At 39.6% G+C, this 22,518-nt stretch overlaps 1 protein-coding gene across 2 annotated transcripts in view; it reads left to right on the top strand.

The window, feature by feature from the left end:
• Positions 1 to 22,518, top strand: part of dis3l2 (DIS3 like 3'-5' exoribonuclease 2) — a 300,765-nt gene that overhangs the window by 13,778 nt on the left and 264,469 nt on the right. For both annotated transcript variants that reach the window (XM_043702288.1, XM_043702289.1), the window contains 3 exons: positions 9,066 to 9,209; positions 15,491 to 15,630; positions 20,966 to 21,019. In XM_043702288.1, coding sequence (XP_043558223.1) covers positions 9,066 to 9,209; positions 15,491 to 15,630; positions 20,966 to 21,019 — 338 coding nt within the window. The remainder of the gene's footprint in view (positions 1 to 9,065; positions 9,210 to 15,490; positions 15,631 to 20,965; positions 21,020 to 22,518) is intronic.

Genomic DNA, 22,518 nt, shown 5'->3' with positions numbered 1-22,518 from the left:
CATCCAACAATATCTCCATTTAAAAGCTGTTTGTATTAAGTAGATAGTTCAAGTAGTCCTTCTATAATATAGCATATGTGTTTAATTTTAAAATGCAGACTACCAGAAACTATTCTAAGAATTGTAGGTTATATGGGTATTTCTGGTTTTAAAGTGGCAGCAGAAGTAATTTCGTTTTGTGTGTATGTTCTCTAAACTGTGTTTTATCAGTTATACTTATTGAATTTAAATTGGCTCCCTTAGTTTAGCTGCTAAAATCTTTAGTGTAAATCCTAATTTCCTGACAATTAAGGCACTATAGTTAAGAATTATCAGTTGTAGGTAAAAGGTTGGAAAAGGTTATAAGAGGTAAGATTTATAATCATCTCGGTAGGAATAAGTTGATTAGGAATAGTCAGGACTTTTTTGTGGAGGGTAGGTCATGCCTCACAAACCTTATTGAGTTCTTTGACAAGGTGACCAAACAGGTGGAGGAGGGTTAAGCCATTGATGTGGTGTATATGGATTTCAGTCAAGATTAGAGTGATGCTGGAAAAGCACAGTAGGTCAGGCAGCATCCAAGGAGCAGGAACATTCAGTAAGGCGTTTGATAAAGTTCCTCATGGTAAGCTAATGCACAAAATATGGAGGCATGGGATTGAGGGCAATTTAGCGGTTTGGATCAGAAACTGCCTAGCTGAAAAAAGATAGAGGGTGGTTGTTCATGGGAAATGTTCATCCTGGAGTTCAGTTACTAGTGAGCACTGCAAGGATCTGTTTTGGGTCCACTGCTGTTTGTCATTTTTATAAATGACCAGGATGAGGGCACAGAAGGATGGGTTCGTATATTTGCAGATGACACTGTGATTGGTTCAGTTGTGGATCATGCCAAAGGATGTTGTAGTTCGAGTGGACAGTGAGAGCCTTGTGATGGCTAGAATGAAGGATGATAGACATTAGACAGATGTCAGAGGTAGTTTCTTTACTCAGAGAGTAGTAAGGGCGTGGAATGCACTGTCTGCAACAGTTGTAGACTTGCAAACTTTACGGGTATTGAAATGGTCATTGGATAGGCATTTGGATGAGAATGGAATAGCAGTTTGGATCAGAAACTGGCTAGCTGAAAAAAGACAGAGGGTGGTTGTTCATGGGAAATGTTCATCCTGGAGTTCAGTTACTAGTGTGCACTACAAGGATCTGTTTTGGGTCCACTGCTGTTTGTCATTTTTATAAATGACCAGGATGAGGGCACAGAAGGATGGGTTCGTATATTTGCAGATGACACTGTGATTGGTTCAGTTGTGGATCATGCCAAAGGATGTTGTAGTTCGAGTGGACAGTGAGAGCCTTGTGATGGCTAGAATGAAGGATGATAGATATTAGACAGATGTTAGAGGTAGTTTCTTTACTCAGAGAGTAGTAAGGGCGTGGAATGCACTGTCTGCAACAGTTGTAGACTTGCAAACTTTACGGGTATTGAAATGGTCATTGGATAGGCATTTGGATGAGAATGGAATAGTGTAGGTTAGATGGTCTTCACATTGGTTTCACAGGGCAGTGCAACTTTGAGGGCCGAAGGGCCTGTACTATATTATAATGTTCTATGTTCTAATTATTAGTTTAGTGTTTTACAGATGGAGCAATTTTAATAATTTTTGATTATAATGGGCTTATGCAAAAACTGTATTTTGGATGACAAAAGTTGTAATGTAATTTTTCTGAAGTAAGAACTTGTACTGATTTAGTCAAGAATAGTGCAGTGATTGCTAAAATGTAATTTCCTAAATAACATTTATTCCTTTGATTCTGCTGCTAAATGCAGTTGAATATTATCCTGGTATAAATTAGCCCATTATTTAGAAGGAGCCGATCCCCTTGATAATCTTGGCATCCAACTGAGATGATTCCATGGATTGTTTTGCCTTTAGTGCATTATCTGGAGGTCCACTCATAACCATGCTTCTGGAGAGAAACAAGCTTCTTGATGCCAATCCTAATTTACCTTCTTGAGTTTTCTTTGAAATTCTGTTCTGAATTCACCTTTGCCTTTAAGAAGATGTCTGCATAATTTTCTGGAATCAAAGTGTCAAATAATAGAGTAAGAGCATTCAAAATAAGAATGAGTCGACCATAACACTCTTTAAGCCTTCTTGATGCTCAATAAGACCATTGCTGATCATTTGTTGCAATTCACATTCCCACCTGCTCCCTGTAGACCTTGATTTTTGATAGATGACAAATCCAACTCCAATCTTTGTGATTCTGATATTTTGCCTCAATTTATCCCAAAATGATGGGCTGTTTAGCTGAAACTGCGACTCTGAGTTCGAGACTGGTAGAAAATCAAGATGTATATGTAAAGAATGAAAGCTCACTTGATAAAAAGTGATAGGAAAATTAATGGGATTAAAAATCAACAAGTTACTTGGACTTGATGACCTATATCTGAGGCCTTGAGAAAATGTGGCTGTTGAGATGTCAAATGCATTGTTTATAATTATCCAGAATTTCCTCGATTACAGAAATTAGTTGAAAACCACAAATTTAAGTATTCTCTTCAAGAAAGGAGTGACATTGAAATTAGGAAACTAGAGACCTAACATCTGTCTTTATTAGTAAAATGCGAGAATCCATTATTAAGGAAGTAGTAGCAGGACATTTAAAGGGTCATAATCGGGCAGAATCAATATGATTTTATAAATGGATAACTGTGTTTAGCAAATTTAAAGTTTTTTTGAGGATGTAACAGGCTACTTTGGAAGGTTCCTGTGATGAAGGGGTTGCCTCAAGATGAAAGATTGATCAGTTTGAGCGAGAGAGCAGCGAGAGAGCAGCGAGAGAAAGAGTAGGACCACAGAAAGATCAACGAGGTTGTCTTTTGTGTTGAACCTCAGGAAATGGGACAGGTATTAAATGACTATTTCGCTTTAGTTTTTATTGCTGAGAAAGAAATAGAGGTTAGAGAACTCTGGGGGAAAAAAAATTGATGTTTTAAAAGCAGTTCATATTACAGAAGAGGAAGAGTTGGAGGTCTTAGAAAACATAGGATAGGATTTCTATTCATTTGAAGAGACAAGGATTGATTAGGGATAATCAGCATGGTTTTGTGTGAGGAAAAATCATATCTCTCAAATTTGATTGAGTTTTTAATGAAGCAACAAAAACAATTGATGAAGACAGAGTGGTAGACATTGTTTACTTGAACTTTAGTAAACCCTTTCATAAGGTACAATTAGATCACATGGGATTCAGGGTGAGCTTGCCAATTGGATACAAAATTGGTTTTATGGTAAGAGACAGAGGGTGGTGGTGGAAGGTTGTTTTTTAGACTGGAGGCCTGTGACCAGTGGCGTTCCACAAGGATCAGTGTTGGGTCCACTTTTATTTGCCATTTATATAAATGATTTGGATGATAACATAGGAGGCCTGATTAGTACGTTTGTGGAAGACACCAAAATTGGAGGTATAGTGGTGTTGTCCCGCTTCCCTCCTTAGTCAAAGCAAAATGCTCAGAGACACAGTATAGTTTTACGTCCTTCATCTTTGTCCCATGCCCTGGAGCGAGAGAGAATGATCGCCCATGTGCACAGAGACATGAGTTCTCGGTCTTCTCTGAAAGAGCAGTTTCCTAATGAATTTTATCATCATTTTATAGGGTGGAGCACCCAGATAAGGCAACATACATATTGATTGGGTGACTGTTACAATCAGCGAGTATCAATACCAAAGATTAAGCCCATCTGCTGTTACACAATGAATTCTTAACCATAACTGGATTCACATAATGAATAGTTTTCAGCTTGTTAAACTGACCTTACATACTGAATGCTTCCAATATTGTTAAATGACTCTACATAATGAATGCTTTTCCACCTTGTTAACTCATTACCTTTGCCTCCAGCACCCCATTGTTAACTGCAAGTTCTTATCTGATCTGAGCCATGCTCAGCAGAACCTCTTGTTTCACAAAATGTAACTCTTTCCCTATCTGCTCATAACTAATACGCATTCTCAGTAGACGTTTAAGACAGTTATCTAAGATTCCAAAGAGATCTTGATCAATTGGGTCAATGGGCTGAGGAGTTGCAGATGCAGTTTAATGTTGAATAAATGTGAGATATCGCATTTTGGTAATGCAAACAAGGGCAGGACTTTAAAAGTAGATCTGTGGTGGCGTTGTTGAAGGTCTTTTCCCCAGGGTAGGGGAGTCCAAAACTGGCATACGTTTAAGGTGAGTGGGGGAATATTTAAAAGGGACCTAAGGTGCAACTTTTTCTTGTAGAGAGCGGTGCATGTAAAAGCTGTCAGAGGAGGCTGGTCGAATTACAACATTTAAAAGGCATCTGGATGGGTAAATGAAGGGTTTAGTGGGATATGGGCCAAATGCTGGAAAATGGGATTAGATTAATTTGGGATAACTGGTCGGTGTGGAAGATTTGGACCAAAGGGTTTGTTTCCATGCTGTACATCTCGATGACTGTATATCATTGTACCTTAGACATGCATGACTTTTGCGATTTTTGAGAAGATTTGTAGCTCAGGTTTGAGGTTTGGATTGTAAGTTTGCTTGCTAAGCTGGAAGGTTTGTTTTCAGATGTATTATCACCATGCTAGGTAACGTCATCAGCGAGCCTCCAGTGAAACACTGGTGTTAGGTCCCACTTTCAATTTGTGTGTCTTGGTTCCTTAAGGTGGGTGATATCATTTCTGGTTCTTATACAGAGGTTTGTAAATGGGATCCAAATTAATGTTTTTATTGATGGAGGTCAGGTTTGAATGCCAGGCCACAATGACTTCCCATGCGAGTCTGTTTAGCCTGTCCTAGGATGAATGTGTTGTCCCAGTCAAATTGGTGTCCTCCTTCGTCTGTGTAAGGATACTAATGATAGTGGGTCATGTCTTTTGGTGGCTAGTTAGTGTTCATGTATTCTGGTGGCTAGTTTCCTGCCTATCTGTCCAATGTAGTCTTTGTTATAATCTTTGCACGGTATTTTCTAAATGTTTGTTTTGCTGATTGTTTGTATAGTGTCCTTTAGGTTCATCAGCCGCTGCTTATGTGTGTTGGTAGGTTTGTAGGCTACCATGATGCCCAGGGGCCAGAGTAGTCTGGTAGTCATTTCAGAGATGCCTTTGATATATGGTAATGTGGTTAGAGTTTCTGGGTGTGTTGTTTCTGCTTGTTTGGGTTTGTTGTTTAGGAATCCGTGGACCGTGTTTATTGGCTACCCGTTCTTCTTGAATACGCTGTAAAGGAATTTTTCTTCTGCTCGCCGTTCCTGGGTTCTGTAGTGTGACATATTTAAATAATGTCCTGATGCGGTTTCGTTTGTGGGTATTGGGATGTAGTTAAGTATCTGGTGTGTGTGCGTTCCTTTCCTGTAGATGCTGGTCTGAAGTTCTCCATTAACTGTTTGCTCCACTGTGACATCTAGGAAGGGGAGTCTGTTGTTCTCTTTTGTGAATCTTATGCCAGTAAAGATATTGTTGCTGATGTAGGCTTCCTCTAATTTGTTCCATTTTGTAATGACAAAGGTGTGATCCATGTAGCGGATCCAAAGTTTGGGATGGATCATGGGGTGGGCTGTTCATTGGAGTCTCTGCATTACTGCTTCTGCTAAGAAGCCTTTTATTGGTGATCCTATGGGTGTTCCATTGATTTGTTTGTAGGTCTTGTCATTGAAAGTGAAGTGGGTAGTGAGGCACAGATCTATTAGCTTGAGGATGTTGTCCTTGCTGATGAAGTTGATGCTGTCAGATGTTTCTGTACTTGGTTCCTCTAGTAGTGCAGTCAGTGCTTGTTTGCCCAGGCTGATGTTAAGTGATGTGAATAGGACTGTTACATCAAAGGAGACCATTATTTTGTTCTCTTCTATCTTGGTGTCTTTGGGGTTCAGGAATTCTTGGGTGGAGTGAATGGACTGGCATGAGTCTTCTCTTAGGTATTTCTGTTTGTGGTGGAGTTCTTTAACTAGTTTGTATGTCGGTGTTCCACGTAGTGAGACAATGAGTCTGAGGGGGGCCCCTGGTGTGTGTACTTTAGATAGTCCGTAGATGTGGGGTGTGGTGGATCCATCCGGTTTCATGTTTTGGCGATCTGTCTTGTATTGGTAGCCCACAAACCTACCAACACACTTAAACAGTGATCCTAAAGAACACTATACAAATAACCAGAAAAACAAATGTCATTTACAAAATACCATGCAAAGACTATAACATACACTATATCGGACAGAAGGCCAGAAAACTAGCCACCATGATACATGAACACCAACTAGCCACCAAAAGACATTACCCACTCTCACTAGTATCCTTACATACAGACAAAGAAGGACACCACTTCAACTGGGAAAACACATCCATCCTATAACAGGCTAAACAGACACATTCATGGGAATTCCTAGAGGCCTGGCATTCAAACTGGAACTCCATCAATAAACACATCGACTTGGACCCCATTTACCAACCTCTGAGAAAAGAACTGGAAATGTTATCACCCACCTTACGAGACTAAGACACATAAATGGAAAGCGGGATGTAACACCAGTGCTGCGCCAGAGGCTCGTTGATATTATCTAGCATGGTGACGAAACATCTGAAAGCAAACCTTTCAGCTCAGTGAGCAAACTTACAACATGTGTCATTTTTACTATATTGACACTGTGCTATCATGTTGCAAATCCAAATTTAGGCATCATCTGTAGGAGCACAGTTGTTCAAAAACTTTCAGTCCCTCAAAGAGAATACTCACCACTAGCTTGAGGGCATCTGGAAGTGGACAATAAATGTGACAATGTTGGAGCCAGACATATCTTGATAAAAAAAAGAGTGCTTTCTTTCCATTATGAATTTGAAGTATTGCTCTGCACATACATCAGGGAAACTTGTAAATCATTGTTTTCTGTACATTTTCACCTGAAGCTTTCAGTTCCCATTTCTTGCAGAAATTCAAATTTCTAATATCCAAAATAAAATTTAAATAGAAGTTTAGGACATCAAAAATGACATCTCACACTAACATTATAACATGAATTTATCCAATTATTTTGTGAGAAAGTTTATTATCATTTGGGAATTTGTGTTTTCAAAATAGAGTTGATATAAATTTTGGTTTCAGTTCAATGAAGGTATTTATTTTAAGAAGTCATTGATGTTTGGAACCATGTAATAAATATATCATTTCCAAGAAAGCATGTAACTTCAGTCAAGTGCATAGTAGGGTATCTATGATGTTGATTGATGAAGTGTTCACAAAGTTGATCAACAGAGAAAATAGTCCAAGACCTCCTAGTTTCTTTGAGTTCAGTTTAGAATCAGGTATCAGTTCAGGAGAGTCAAGTTTCAGTGCAAAAGAACTTCTCATTCTAGATGAAGGATAGTCTTTGTGTTTGTAGAATCTCCAGGTTGTAAGTTTGTGAAGTTCCCAGCTGTTGGATCTGAAAAGAGATTTTGGCCATTGAAGTGGAAACAAAATACTTTGGAAAGAGTCTGTTAAGAATAAAGTAAAGAGTTAAATGGGCTTGATACTCAATGGAATTGAGCATATGGAAAGGGGAAAACATTAAAATTTTTTTGGTGATAGCATCTTTCTAATCTGTAGGTGGAGAATGAGTGTTATTTATTTTTTTCTTCCTTTAGTTCCATAACTTTGTTGTTTATTTTGGTAAAGAACATTGACAGCCTCTTGTGAAATTTAAGTTACTAACACCATGGTAACTAATTGCAAAAATTAAACTTGTGATTTATAAAGTCAGGTTTCACTCTGGGATTAGAGTTATCCACTATTACCATCTAAGATCATAAGGACATTTTAAATCCCACCTCCCTGTTGGAACTGGGAAAAGGGCAATTAAATGCAGCCATGATACTTATTGGACTGAAAGCCACCCGAAGCTACATTCTAAGTTTTAATCTGCTTTAATGAGCAGATGGAAGGAACATCTGTTCAAACTTGGTGAGATCAGTTATTATGTACGTGTGTTAGCCCTGATGTCAAAATCATGAACTAACTGGTAATTTAATTGGTGTCTGGAATGGTAACCCATTCTGCTGTCGCTGCCAAGTGAAGATAGTTGAGAACCACAACAAGGACCAAAAACGATCAAGCAGATATATTTTATTTCACTTTTAGGGAAAGTGGAAGCCTGGTCTTGCCCTAACAAAAAATATTTAAGCATATAGATAACACAACTGCAGGAATGAAATTTAAACAATAATAAGGCAAACCTAATATAACAGGATCTGGATAGGTTCTGAATATAGTTTGCTGAATGGCAAATTGTACATAATGTGGACAAATGGAAAATTAATGACACCAGAGTAAAGGAAATAAGCAATGGAAATATAAGCTAATTGGCATCGAGTGCAGGATACAATTTGAGAGGGGAATCTGGAGCTTTTGGTGGATATCTGTCTAAAATGAACAATACACATTATAGCAGGAGTAATGAAATTTATTGGATCTTGGGATAAGTAGTCAGAGCGAAGAACAAATTTCAGGAGGTGGTTAATTTTAGTGCAATCCCATCTGCTACTGTATGTTTCTTTTTTCTTCATGCAACAAGCTTAACACCATCATCCAAAGATAATTTGGATATTTGAGGGATAGCAACAAAAAAACCCCAAAATAATCAAATTTAAAATATGAGGTGAAACCAAGAAACTTTTTTTTACTCTGGAAGGGAGAATAGTGAGGGAAGGTGTTGTTGCCAGTTAAGGGAATGGATAAATTGAATCAAAGTAGTTGCTTTGAGATGGCAACAAATTGGAGAGAGCAAGCTTATGTTCAGAAGAGACAGGTGCACAGGTAGTTTACTTTTAGTCAGTTTATTGTCTTGCATCAACAATTTGATAAGAGAAAGTGAGGATAGATAAGATGAAACAATTCATACTTTTTGCCTTGTACCAGAGAACAAAGCGTTTTGCATTTCCATTATTTTCTTCACTTTGAAGAACTTAGTTTGTAGGATGGACGATATAAACTGTGAAGTTTTGTGGTTCATTCTTTTCTGTATTTCAAATTGTTGACATACACCTTTGGGTGTAAGAAAATACCATATATGTTAAATATTTTGATTGTCTGTTTTCAGATGAAGTTATAGACAGGCGACCTGGTCCAAAATCTAAGCACAGTCACGACTCACTCAAAAGCAATCAACCCATTGACAGGAGAAAGAAATCTGAATCATTGGATGGAGCTGATGAGATGAATTTTAAACCTGTGATCGCTAATAGTAAGTTTTTTAAAAAAAAATTCTCCTAGGTATAGATGTATATTCATGTTTCCTTCTCTACTTTTAACCTAATTCACAGTGCTGGATCCAATAGACAGGCATTCCAACTAACCCACCTCTGTACTGAGCAGCCTCTTAAATTCTTCTGGATCAACCACCTCATTATCTGATCTGCCCAACCCCATGGACTGAAAATCCAACATCTGGGCTGCCATTTTTAAGGTTGGGATTTTGGAGACAAATTCTCCTGTCTTTCCACACCCAATCCGGGAATAAAAATCTGTCCCTTGGTGCCAGTTACAATGAATCAGTCTGTGACTTTATCACTTGCAACTAAACAGTTGTCCTAAATTAAGTTTTGAGATACAAGGTGAGCCTTAACATTAGTGAGGTAATTAAAACCATATCATTTTACGAGTGACTGTTCCTCAAAGTGTTCTATTAGTTTAGCAATCATTATGAATACAGTTCTGATTAGAAATGAATTGGAACATTGCTTTTTTAATAGAACATTTTACAGATTCTATCAAATAGATTTGTTCTATTCTCTACAGTGAATTATTCTTTGATAAATAAATAGTATTCTTAGTATGTAGCACAAAGTGACTCATCTGTTTTTGATACACACTGAGATACCACTGAAACTACTGCTGTAGTGTCCACTAGGGGTATCAGTTGGTGTCCCTGTCAATGATCAGTGTGTTTAATAACAGCTTCTTTTTGGACTGAGCATTAGGCTTTTCTCATGACCTTTTTGTACTGTGTAGGTTTTATTTCTGCGCTTTTGATGTATGTTGTTCAGATTTCTTGCTCAACGAACCTGTTCAATGCACTCATTTTTTGCTGAAGTTTCCGCAAACGGCATCTTTATTTTGATATTTTATTTTGAGAAGATTTGTAACTCAGCTTGGAGTTCTGGATGTAAGTTGGCTTGCTGAGCTGGAAGGTTCAGTCTCAGAGGTTTCGTCACCCTACTAGGTAACATTGAGCCTCCAGTGAAGCACTGGTGTTAGTCACCTGCTTTCTATTTATGTGTTTAGGTTTCCTAGTTATTTGCTGCTGCGTAATCTGTTTTTCCCCACTGATATTCGTTTTGAGTTTACATTGATGATTGCCTCTCAGCTGCCCTTTTGTGAACTCTTATGCTTGAGTTTAGCTGTTGAGTTTCCTTAGTTGCTAGTTCCATCAAAATGGTATTTTCCAGTTCGTTCTTTAAGTCTAGAATTCTTTCCATCAGTAATCTCTTCTGGATCACATCTTAAACCACACAGTGGTCTTTCTCTGCTGTCACCATTTTAAGTTATCTCATAATTCACAAAATTCTGTTGACATCTTAAAAGTTGCTATGAAACTAGGAAATAGATTCACCTTCATGTTGGTTGTGTTAATGGAAGCTGACCTTTCCAGCAATCGCGAATCGTTTTGGAGAAAAATGTAGGATTTCTACTATTTGTTTCGTCAGGTTTGGAACCCTGCTATTCTGGCTATATCAGATTACTCAGGAGGTTAAAAGCATTTCCCCATGCCTGTGCATAATACTCAGGAACATAGGGATGACTATATGTGCTTCAATTTTGTTAACTTGAACCAAGTAATAGAATTTCTGAGTGCAGGAGTTCCATTGAGCCATAGAGTCCTCCAGCATGGAGACAGGCCTTCCTGCCCAAACTGATCCATGCTGACCAATATGTCTGTCCATGCGAGCCCCATTTCCCTGCATTTGGCCCACATTCTTCTAAACCTTTCCTATCCATGTCTTTGGAAAAGCGCAGCATCCAAGGAGCAGGAGAATCGACGTTTCGGGCATAAGCCCTTCTTCAGGAATGAGGAAGGTGTGCCAAGCAGGCCAACTGATGCCAACGCTCCTCCCCCAAGTCCCTCCTCCCTATCTTTTATCTTAGCCTGCTTGGCACACCTTTCTCGTTTCTGAAGACGGGCTTATGCCCGAAACATCGATTCTCCTGCTCCTTGGATGCTGCCTGACCTGCTGCGCTTTTCCAGCAACACTATTTTCAGCTCTGATCTCCAGCATCTGCAGTCCTCACTTTCTCCTATCCATGTCTTTGTCCAAAAGACTTTTAAATATTGTTAATGTAACCGCCTCAACCACTTCTGCTGGCAGCTCATTACATATGCATACCACTCCCTGTGTAAAAATATTGCCCCTCAGGTTCCCTTTTATACTTTCCCCTCTAAACTTAAACTGATGCCCTCTAGTCCTTGATTCCCCAACCCTGGAACTGAGTGCATTCACCCTATCCATGCCTCTCATGATCTTATACACTTTTATAAGATCCTCCCTCAGTCTCCAACACTCTAAAGAAAACTATCCTAGCTTGTCCAACCTCTCCCTATAACTCAGACACTTGAACTTTGGAAACACCCTCGTAAATTTCTTCTGTACTCCTTCCAGTTTAATAACATCCTTCCTATAGCAAGGTGACCAAAACTGAACACAATATTCCAAATGTGGCCTCACCAACGTTCTGCATAACTGCGACATAACTTTTCAGCTTCTATATTCAGTACCCTGACTGATGAAGGCTAGTATGCCAAAAGCCGCCTTCACTGCCCTGTCTACCTATGACTCCACTTTCTGAGAACTGTGCACCTGAACTCTAAGGTTCCTCTGATCTATTACACTCATTAAGGCCCTCCTATTCAGCATGAAACTGCTACCTTGATTTGACTTTCCAGAATTCAAGACCTCACACTTATCTATATTAAATGCCATTTGCCATTTCTCAGCCTACTTCCCCAACTGGTCAAGGTCCTGCTGCAATTTCTGATAACCTTCCTCACTATCCACGATACCTACTATTTTAGTGTCATCTGCAGGCTTATTAATCGTGTTTTGTACATTTTCATCCAAATCATTGATATAGATAACAAACAATAATGGGCTCAGTACCAACCCTTGAGGCACACCACTAGTCACAGGCCTCCAGTCCAACAAGCATCCTTCCACTATTATCCACTGCTTTCTACCATCAAGCCAATTATGTAACTAATTTGCTAGCACCCCCTAGATTCCATGCAATTTAACATTCCAGTGCAGCCTACCATGTGGAACCTTACCAAAGGCCTTACTGAAATCTATATAGACTATATTAACTGCACTCCCCTCGTGAACCTTCCTGGCCACTTCATCAAAGAACTCTGACAAATTTTGTGAGGCATAATCTCCCACGCAACAAAGACATGCTGACTATTTCTAATCATATTCTAATTCCTGAAGAAGGGCCTGTGCCCGAAACGTCGAATCTCCTGTTCCCTGGATGCTGCCTGACCTGCTGTGCTGTTCCAGCAATAAAGTTTCAACTTTGATCTCCAGCATCTGCAGACCTCACTTTCTCCTATTTCTAATCATACCCTGTCTTTCCAAATACATGTATATCTTATCTTAGAATCTTCTCAAGGAACTTATCTGCCACAGATGTTAGGCCCACTGGTCTATAGTTTCCAGGTTTTTGTTTATAGCCATTCTTTAATAATGGCATAACATGTCTTATCCTGCAGTCTTCTGGGACTTCACCCATGGCTAATGATGATGCAAAAGTATCAGCCAGTGCCCCCGCAATTTCTTCTCTTGCCTTTTGTAGCGTTCTTGGATATATCTGGTCAGGACCAGGCAATTTATCTACCTTCATCCATTCTAATCCATCCAACACCACCTCTACTGCAATATGGACTATCCCCAAGAAATCACTACTAACTTTCCCAATTTCCCAAGTCTTCATGTCTTTCTCCACACTAAACACAGAGGAGAAATATTTGTTGAGGATCTCGCCCATCTCCTGTGGTTCTACACATACGTGTCCACTTTAGTCCTTGAGGGGTCCTATTCTCTCTTGTTATTCTTTTTCTTTAATGTACTTCTATGGATTCACCCTAATCTTCTCATCCAAGGCTATCTCATGTTTTGCTCTCCTGATTGCCTTCTTCACTAAACTCCTGTATCCACTCCAGAGATTCCCATGCCTCTTTTTTTTTTCTGGTCAAAGCCTCAATATCTCTTGTCATCCAGGGTTCCCTATTCCTGCCAACCTTGGTCTTCATCCTCTCAGGTACATATAAATCTTGAACTCTAGCTGACTCACCTTTGCTAGATCTCATGATTTTTGTCATATGGTTCTAGAGAACCAAAATTTCTCACGGTTTTTTTAAAAAAAGTTTAAGATGTGTACAGCCTGCGTAGCATAATGTTCAATGAAAATTTTAGCAGTGTGTTGCTCCAATAAGTCTTAAACAAGATATTCCTGAGACATTTTTTTTCCCCGAGACTAGACTCCTCATTCAAAACAATTCTGTCCGTGTAGGGTACTCGTGCAGTGTTCCTGCAGGGTGGAACATGTGGTGAGCTGCTTCTAAACTATTCCCCTCTTCTCTGGGGTGAACATTTTTCCTTCTCATTGACTGTAACTGATTCGGAGTAGCAATGGCAAGTTTTTATTTCTTTTTATTGAAGCACTCCCAAGATCTACAGAGAGAATCCTGTTTTATTTGATAAATTAGGGGATTGATCCAGTGGATCTTGAAGAAGTTTTTATCCTTGTTGTAAGGTTTCTTCTTGCATTAATGTTCCAGAAGGACCGAGATGCTGAAGCATTGAACAGCAAGAGCTTTATCAAAAGATGTTTACTGTACAGGCAGCAAGTTTAGAAGAAGCTGTTCTTTGCTCAAAATGGCCAATGATGTCACACTCTAAGTCCACCATACTTACACAAATGTGTAGCTGACTTCTACTCTGGATGTAAGTTTGCTGTCTGGAAGGTTCATTTTTAGACATTTCATCACCATACTAGGTAACATCAGGCAGAAAACTAGCCACCAGGATACATAAACATCAACTAGCCACAAAAAGACATGACCCACTCTCACTAGTAACCTTACATACAGATGAAGAAGTAAACCAATCCGAATAGAACAACACATCCATCCTAGGACAAGCCAAACAGAGACATGCATGAGAATTCCTAGGAGCCTGACATTCCAACCGAAACTCTATCAACAAACATATTGACTTGGACCCCATTTACCACTCTCTGAGAAAAAGGACAGGAAATAACATCACCACAAGAAAACTAAATGCATAAATAGAAAGTGGGTCACTAACACTAGTGCCTCACCAGAGGCTCAGTGATGATGTTATCTAGTATGGTCACGAAATGTCTGAAAATGAAGCTTCCAGCTCCGTGAACAAACTTACATCTAGAACCTCAACCTGAGTTACAAATCTCAAAGCCTGCTGACTTCTACTTTCCATTACCCTCTAGTTTTCCTTTGACACTCCCTTTTTCTCAATAACATGCAACCCATACAATTTCCCCTTCTTTGTTTCTGAGGAAGAGTCCCGAACTTTGAAAAGTTGGCTCTGTCTCCCATTATAGATGTTGCCAGACCTGCAGAGTTTCTCCAGGACTTTTTCATTTCAGATCTTCAGCATTTACAGTGTCTTGCTTTTCTTATAATTTATAAAGACAAATATCCCCAAAGCACAGGTAAAATCCCAGGGAAGCATTTAGTAGAAGTGGAATTTGACTGACTTACTCACTAAATTAGTGATGTAAAGATTATCCCAATGTGCATAAACAATCCTGTTATAAAATAGAGAATCTGTTACCTTGCCAAAAGAATGCCACAAAAGGTCAGTAGTTTGTTTCTCCTGTTTTGTTAGAAATACTGGAAAAACTGCCTTTTTGTCTGGACACAGGGAAACGCACACCTTCAATACATTATCTGGACCGACATGACACCAATTGTTAAAGTTCACTTGAGAATTTAACTTTTTAAAAAAGGTTTTTCGATTTACATATGAAAGAATTGAAAACAACAAGGTCATTCTACAAGATGAGAGAGTTAACAAGCAATCCTTGTCTTTTTCAATATATAATTTCAGTTACATCACACTGTAAACTTTTGTTATAAATTCTGTGTCTTACAATCTTGTTTTCCACAGCCACCAGATGAAGGAGCAGTGCTACGAAAGCTGGTGCTTCCAGTTAAACCTGTTGGACTATAACCTGGTGCTGTTTGATTTTTTAACTTTGTCTGAAGATAGCTTTGAATGTACTGTTCATATCTTTGGTTTGCATTGATTTGAATGTGTGACATTCAAAACAACTTTTGTGTGCAAGTCTGTAAAAAAAAGATTTAGCTACAAGATAAGTTACATTTAAAAAGCATGGTTAAAAAACAAATTAAAAAAAAAATCCAAGGTAGTTCACAACCAAAGTGTGAGGTAAATATACAGTTTTATTGATGATTTGCTCTCTTTGCAGTGGAAAATCTAGGTATACATTCAACTCCTAATGATAAGCGAAATCGAAGAAGGCCTGGTTGGGGGAAGAAAAAGATATTTGAAAATCATTTGTTAAGCAGTGATGTTTCAGTTGGCTTAAAGAGAGGAGAACTTATACAGGTAATTTATTTGAGAGGCGTACAGCTAAAAATGAAAATCGTATGACTTCCTGTTGAATCTCAAAACCCAAAACCAGTGTTGCTGGAATTTGATTGCACAATGGTGTAAGCGAGCTGTTTTGTAGATGATTCATCAAAACTTTCAACTGATGTAGTTCAGTCATGATTGTAAAGAATGTAATATCAACATATTGTGGACATGAATGGAGTTCTTGAAGAAGCAGTAGCAATATTCAGCTGTAATTAATTTGCCCACTTCAATTTTAATTTGAAACATGAGAAAAGCCAGAAGTAGCACACACATAATAGATGCAGTGATGTTGGTAAAACTAAATGAGGCCATAGGGAGTGGATTGTTTATCTTCCTTTATCTTGTGGTTTCAGTTTGTATCTTTTCTGTTCGTCTAATAAGGAAAGGATATACACAATGAATAGTAGGTCCCAAGAGAGCACTGAGGGAAAAGCAGACCTTGGTGTATAAGTCCATAGATCCTTGAAGGTGTCAGCACAAGTAAACAGGGTGTTGAAGAAGGCATACAGGACGCTTGCCTTCATGCCATGCTGTAGAATACAGGAACAAGGAAGTGTTGTTGCAACTTTACAAAATATTGGTTGGGCCATGGATGGAATGCAGTGTGCAATTCTGGTCAACATGCTATTGGAAGGATGTGTTTGCACTGGAGAGGATGCAGAGGAGATTCACGAGAATGTTGCCTGGGATGAAAAGTCTCTGTTATGAGGAGAGACTGAATAAGCTGTGTTGTTTTCTCTGGAGCAAAGGTGGCTGAGGGGGAATATAATTGATATATACAAAATTATGAGAGGCAGAGATTGGGTAGATTGTGAGAATCTTTTCCCCATAACAGAAATTTCTAAAATCGGAAGGCACAAGTTCAAGATGAGGAGCAAGTGGTTTAGAGGAAATGGAAGCAATTTTTTTTGCCCAGAGGGTGGTAGAAATATGCAACATGCTGCCAGTTTGGGTGGTGAGGCAGGCTTTCTCAACATTCATGATCTGGATGAGTACTTAAATGCTAGGGCATAGGCTATGGATGAAGTGCAGGTAAATGGAGTTCATGTAGTTTGGAGTTTGTTGGTTAGTGTAGACATGATGGGCTGAAGGGCCTGTTTCTATGCTGTATGACTGTACTACATGGAATTGCCATTAACTGAATTATTGGTAGCTTTTGGTTCGCATTAAATTTAATCCAATTAGTCTTAAACTGGAATTGAATTTAGATACAGGTCACAAAGTAGTAGGCTTTTATTTAGCACAAAGTAACATAACATAAGAAATAACCCTGGGAAACCTATTGGCTTCTCAAATGGCCATTCAATACGATCATGACTGATTATCACCCTTAACTTGACCTCCATTGTCTGCTCCCCTTAATTCCCCAAAATTGGTCTGTGTCAGCCCTAAATTTATTCAATAATAGTATCCAGAATCCTCTGGATTAAAGACTTCTAAAGATTTACAATCCCTTAAGTGAAGAACTGTTTCCTCGTGTCACTCCAACTGATATTGTGCTAAACTTGCAGCCCATGGAAACACCAAATTCCTATCTTTATACTGAATTCATCCTCTATCATGTTATATGACACTACCACTGTGCTTAGTGGAACAGATTCAGACATATCTTAAAGCTGAAAAATTTGACATCCATGAAGCAATTGGCAGCAACAAAATTACATTCCACTGCCTTTTGCAACCTTGATGACCAGCATAACTCCTGTACTTAAAAGCAAATTACTGCGGATGCTGGAATCTGAAACCAAAAGAGAAAATGCTGGAAAATCTCAGCAACTATCTGAGCAGCATCTGTAAGGAGAGAAAAGAAAAGACAAAGGGTCAGTTAGACTCGAAACATCAGCTCTTTTCTCTCCTCACGGGATGCTGCCAGACCTGCTGAGATTTTCCAGCATTTTCTCTTTTGGTTAACTCCTGTTGTTGTTGCTATTAAGCCAGAGGGCCAATGTTGGTTGTTAAGAGGGTCGTGAATCTGTGGAATTCTTTACAGCAGAGTGCTGTTGAGGCTGCATCATTAAGAAAATTTGAGGTTGAGATAAATAGATTTTAATCAGTATAAGGGTTATGAGGAAAAAGCAAAAAAGTGGAATTGAAGATTATCAGATATATCAAGATCCCATTGAATTGCAGCGAGTCTTGATGTGCTGAATGGTTTATTTCTATTCCTACGCCTTATGGTCTTTTGGCCTTGATGATTGCATTAGAACAAAGGAGATGGCTTATAAGAATGCCAGCAAAAGGGATAAGCCTGAAGATTTGAGAAATTTGGAATCCAGCAAAGGGTGTTGGGGCTTTAACTCATCAACCATAAAGGAATGGGCTATTTAGTTTGAGGCAGCGTATTGCAGGTTGAAAGGAAACTTACAGGTGGTGGTGTTCCTAAGCATTTATTGCAATTGTCATTCCAGGTGATAGGGTTTTGTAAAGTGATGTGCAAACTGTCTTGATAGTTGTAGTGCATTCATAGATGGTACACACTGATGCCACTGGGTATTGGTGGCAGGAGTGCTTTGTAATAAAGTCAGAAGTGAGATTTTCACTTCAAGTTGCGCAATTATAGCACCATTTTTGACGCAATAACTTTCCCTTCAACTCTTCCCATTTCCTCCAATTCCAGGGTGTGGCCCTTTGCACTTGGATGGACCCTAGCTATGCCTGCCTCTTTGTCGGCTACATTGAACAGTCCCTCTTTCGGTGCTTACACAGGCACTATTCCCCAGCTCTTCCGCCATTACATCAGTGACTGCATCGTGGCTGCATCCTGCACCTAAGCTGAACTGGAGCAGTAATTCGCCCACAACTTCCACCCCCGCTTAAATTCACGTGGTTCATCTCAGACACCTGCCCCCCCTTTCTTGACCTATCACTTTCCATCTCTGGTGACAGTCTATGGACTGATATTTACTTTCAATCCACAGACTCCCATAACTACCTGGACTACACCACCTCCCATCTGGTATCCTGCAAGAACTCCATACCATTTTCCCAATTTCTCTGTCACATCTACTTGGACAAGGAGACATTCCACTCCCAATCATCCCAGATGTCCACCCATTTTGAACAATATGCTTTTCCCCCCTCTGTCATCCAGACACCTGTCCACTGCACCTCCTTCACTTCCCGCTTCACTGCTCTAAACCCTGTCCTCCTGCTTCCAAATGTAATTATGACGGTCCCCCTTGTCCTCACCTACCATCCTGCCAATGTCCGCATCCACTGTATCATCCTTAAATAATTCCACCAACTCTAACTAAACCCCACCACCAAGAACATCTTCCCCTTCCCATCCCTCTGCTTTGTGCAAGGAGTGTTCCCTTGGACAGTCCTTGGTTTGACCACAACAGCTCTCCCCCCACCACAAATCCCCAGTACCTTCCACTGCAATTATAAAAGATGTAACCCCACCCCCCTCCTCACCTCTATCCAGGGCCCCAAACAGTCCTTTTAGGTGAGACAGAGGTTCACCTGTCTCTCCAACCTAGTTTACTGTATCTGGTGCTCCCAATGTGTCGTCTTGACATCAGCGAGTCCAAATGTAAATTAGGGGCACGTTTCGCCAGGCACCTCAGCCAGTTCTTCAAGAGCTGACCTATTCTTCCAGCCACCGCCCATTTCAATTTCCCTTCCCTCTCCCTTTCCGAGATGACCACCCTCAACCTCTTCCATTGCCACAGTGAATCAGACTGCAGATTGGAGGAACAACACCTCATCTTATGCCTGGGCAGACTACAGCCAGAATGACTTAACCATTGAGTTTTCCAATTTCAAATACTTCTCTTCCCTTCCCCCGACTTCCTTTCCAGCAACACCCCCTCCATCTGCTTACCTATCCTTCCTTCCAGCAACCAACCAGATTCATTCCTCCCATTGACCAACCAGGCTGTACCCTCTACCTGTGTTCACCTGTCACTGCCACACCATCCCACTGCTCAACCCACCCAAAACCCTCCCCTGCCCCTCCCATTTATATGCAGGTCTCCTCATCCCAACCCGTATCCTGAAGAAGGGTTATACCTAAAACATTGACTTCTCTGCTTGGCTTGCAGTGGTCTTCCAGCCTCCTCGTTTACTTCTGCAAATACTGAAGCAATCCATGCCCAGAGGTAGCAACATTCAGGCTTGGGTTGACGAGTGGCAAGTAATATCCAAGCTACACCAGGTCTAGACAATGACCGTTTCCAATTAAAAGAGACTTTTAACCATCATTCTTTGACATTTAGTGGCATTACCACAGTCAAATCCCCCATTGTCAACCTCCTCAGGTTGCCATTGACCAGAAACTGAGTTGGACTAGCCATATACATATTGTGGCCAGAATAGCAGGTCAAAAACTGAGAATCCTGTTCAAAGTAATTCATTTCTTGATTCCCAAAAGCCTGTCCACTCTCTACAATACACAAGTCAGCAATGTGATGAAATACTCTCCATTTTCCTGGATGAGCATAGCTCCAACAGTATTCAAGAGGCTTGCGCCGTCCAAGACAAAGCTTTCCACTTGATTGGTACCACATCCACAAGCATTCACTCACTCCACCATCAATACAGTGCGTACCATATATAAGATTCATTTTAATAACTCAATAAATGCTTAGACAGCACTGTTCAAATCCATGACCACTACCATCATGAAGAATGAGGGCAGCAAATACATGGGAATACCAACACCTACAAGCTCCCTTCTAAACCACACTCAAGTCTAAAATCTATCACTTTTCCATCAGTGCCACTGGGTCAAAGTCCTGGAACTCTCTCCTGAAGAGCATTGTAGTTGCCCAACACCAAATCGATAGGAGCAGTTCACCACCACCTTCTGAGGGCCAATAGGGTTTTGAAGTAAATGCTGGCCTAACAGCCAGGCCCACATCTCATGAACGAATAAAAAGAAACCTTTCGAGAGCTGCTATTTGGTTTGATGGAGAACCTTCCTTTGTCAGAGAATAATTAACAATATTTATGTTATTATAGACTATAGTGTGTTTTGCATTTATATTATGCTTTACATGATCACAGGACCATTACTATGTGCTTTACAGCTGATGAAATACAGTAATGTTGAATGACTAATGAAAGGGAGTTTGTTATTGTGGTAACCATTTAATGTGAACAATTTTTAATTTCCAACATTTATGCATTCTTTACTTGCTTTTACAGATTGTTAAAAATTATAATTGTCATCCATGCTGAATTACTGGTGAACAATAAAATGAATAAATTATGTTGAGCAATGAATGTTTTAAAAAAAAACTATTCCATATTTAATGGTTTGAAAAATTAAAATCTTCACTTTATCAATTGGCATTTACAGGGCCCACTGAGAATAAATCCGAAAAATTACCAGGAGGCTTTTGTTCCTTCCCCTGTAAGTAAAGATGAGTTAAAGTTAATTTTGGCACAGTACTCTGTTCCTCTTGCAGTCTATTGTTTCAGATGTGTGTTAAATACTTTGTTTCTAGTAGTATACGCATGAGATTGAAGTAAAATTTGGTTTTCTTTGTAGCGTGCATAAATGATGCTGTTTGGTAATTGCACTATGCAATGTTCACCAAAGAAAGCAAAGCAGCAAGGAAAGTTCTACACAGTTTGCTGTGGATTGCCTTCCAGATAAATGTAAACTAATATCCTTTACTGCAATCACTGGACATTTTCCATTCATTTCTATGAAACCAGTAAATCTTTTTAATTTTAAGTACTTGTTTACATAAGATTCTGGGTAATCCAAGGTGGAGGACAGAAAGAAATTCTGGCTGTAACAGCTGTTCCTTTTTTTTTTGAGGTATTTTAGGTGTTGGAGGTGATTTCCTCAAAATCCAGGAGCAGCAATTACTGTTTTATATGCTGTTCCATTGTTTTGGAACTTTGGAGAAAAAATATGTAAAAACAACAGCAGTTTTAAAAAGAGAGAGGTACAGACAAAGGTGAGGTCAGTGCAGGAGAGAGAGAGAAAGAAAGAAAAAGAAACTGACACCACAGCGAACCTGCACAGTTACTGCCTTTGCTGTTTGAAATCATGTATTGTTGGACGTCGGAGTGCGTCTGGGAAAATTAACAAAGTGAAATTCACAACTGAGCTTGGAGGAACCTGTTTGGACGAGGTCACAGCACAGAAACAGATAAGTGAATAGTTTTAAGTGTGGCCTAAGAACGTCTGCAGTAATGAGTAGAGTAGGTTCTTTCTTGATTATATGCTTTTGAGATATGTCTTTTGAGTAAACTTAAAATATAAGTCATCTGTTAATTTAATCCGGAGCAGTGTTTTGTAGAGGAAGAACATGGTATTTTTTTCTGGGTCTGTCGATTGTGAAGGAGCAAAAATGGCCTTTAGTAGAGTGATATGCTCTTCTTGTCAGATGTGGGAGTTTAAGGAGAGTTTACGGGTTACTGCAGATTATATCTGGAATAAATACCATTGGTTGTGAATCCTATCAGATCGAATGGATCGGTTGGCGAGACGGTTAGAGGCAATGAGGAATTTGCAACAGCAAGGGGATGTGATGGATGGCAGTTATAGAAAGGGGGAAAAGTCGTAGATATAGTCACATAGATGGGTTAACTCCAGGAAAGGTAAGACAGGTAGGCAGGTAGTGCAGGAGACTTCTGTGGCTGTCCCTATTTCAAACAAGTATGCTGTTTTGGGAAATGTAGGGGTGATCTATTCACAGGGGAACGTAGCACAAACAGCCAAGTTTCTGGTATTGAGACTGCCTCAATTGCAATGAGGGGTACGTCGGGTTCCAAGAGATCAATTGTGTTAGGGGACTCTGTAGTCTGAGGTACAGACAGACATTTTTGTGGCCAGCAATGAAAATCAGAATAGTATATTGCTTCCCTGGTGCCAGGATCAAGGATGTCTCAGAGAGG

The sequence above is a fragment of the Chiloscyllium plagiosum genome, chromosome 13 (genome assembly GCF_004010195.1).
Source record: "Chiloscyllium plagiosum isolate BGI_BamShark_2017 chromosome 13, ASM401019v2, whole genome shotgun sequence".
NCBI lineage: Eukaryota > Metazoa > Chordata > Chondrichthyes > Orectolobiformes > Hemiscylliidae > Chiloscyllium > Chiloscyllium plagiosum.
Note: the sequence above shows the minus strand (reverse complement) of the source record. Positions and strands in the feature narration are given on the sequence as shown.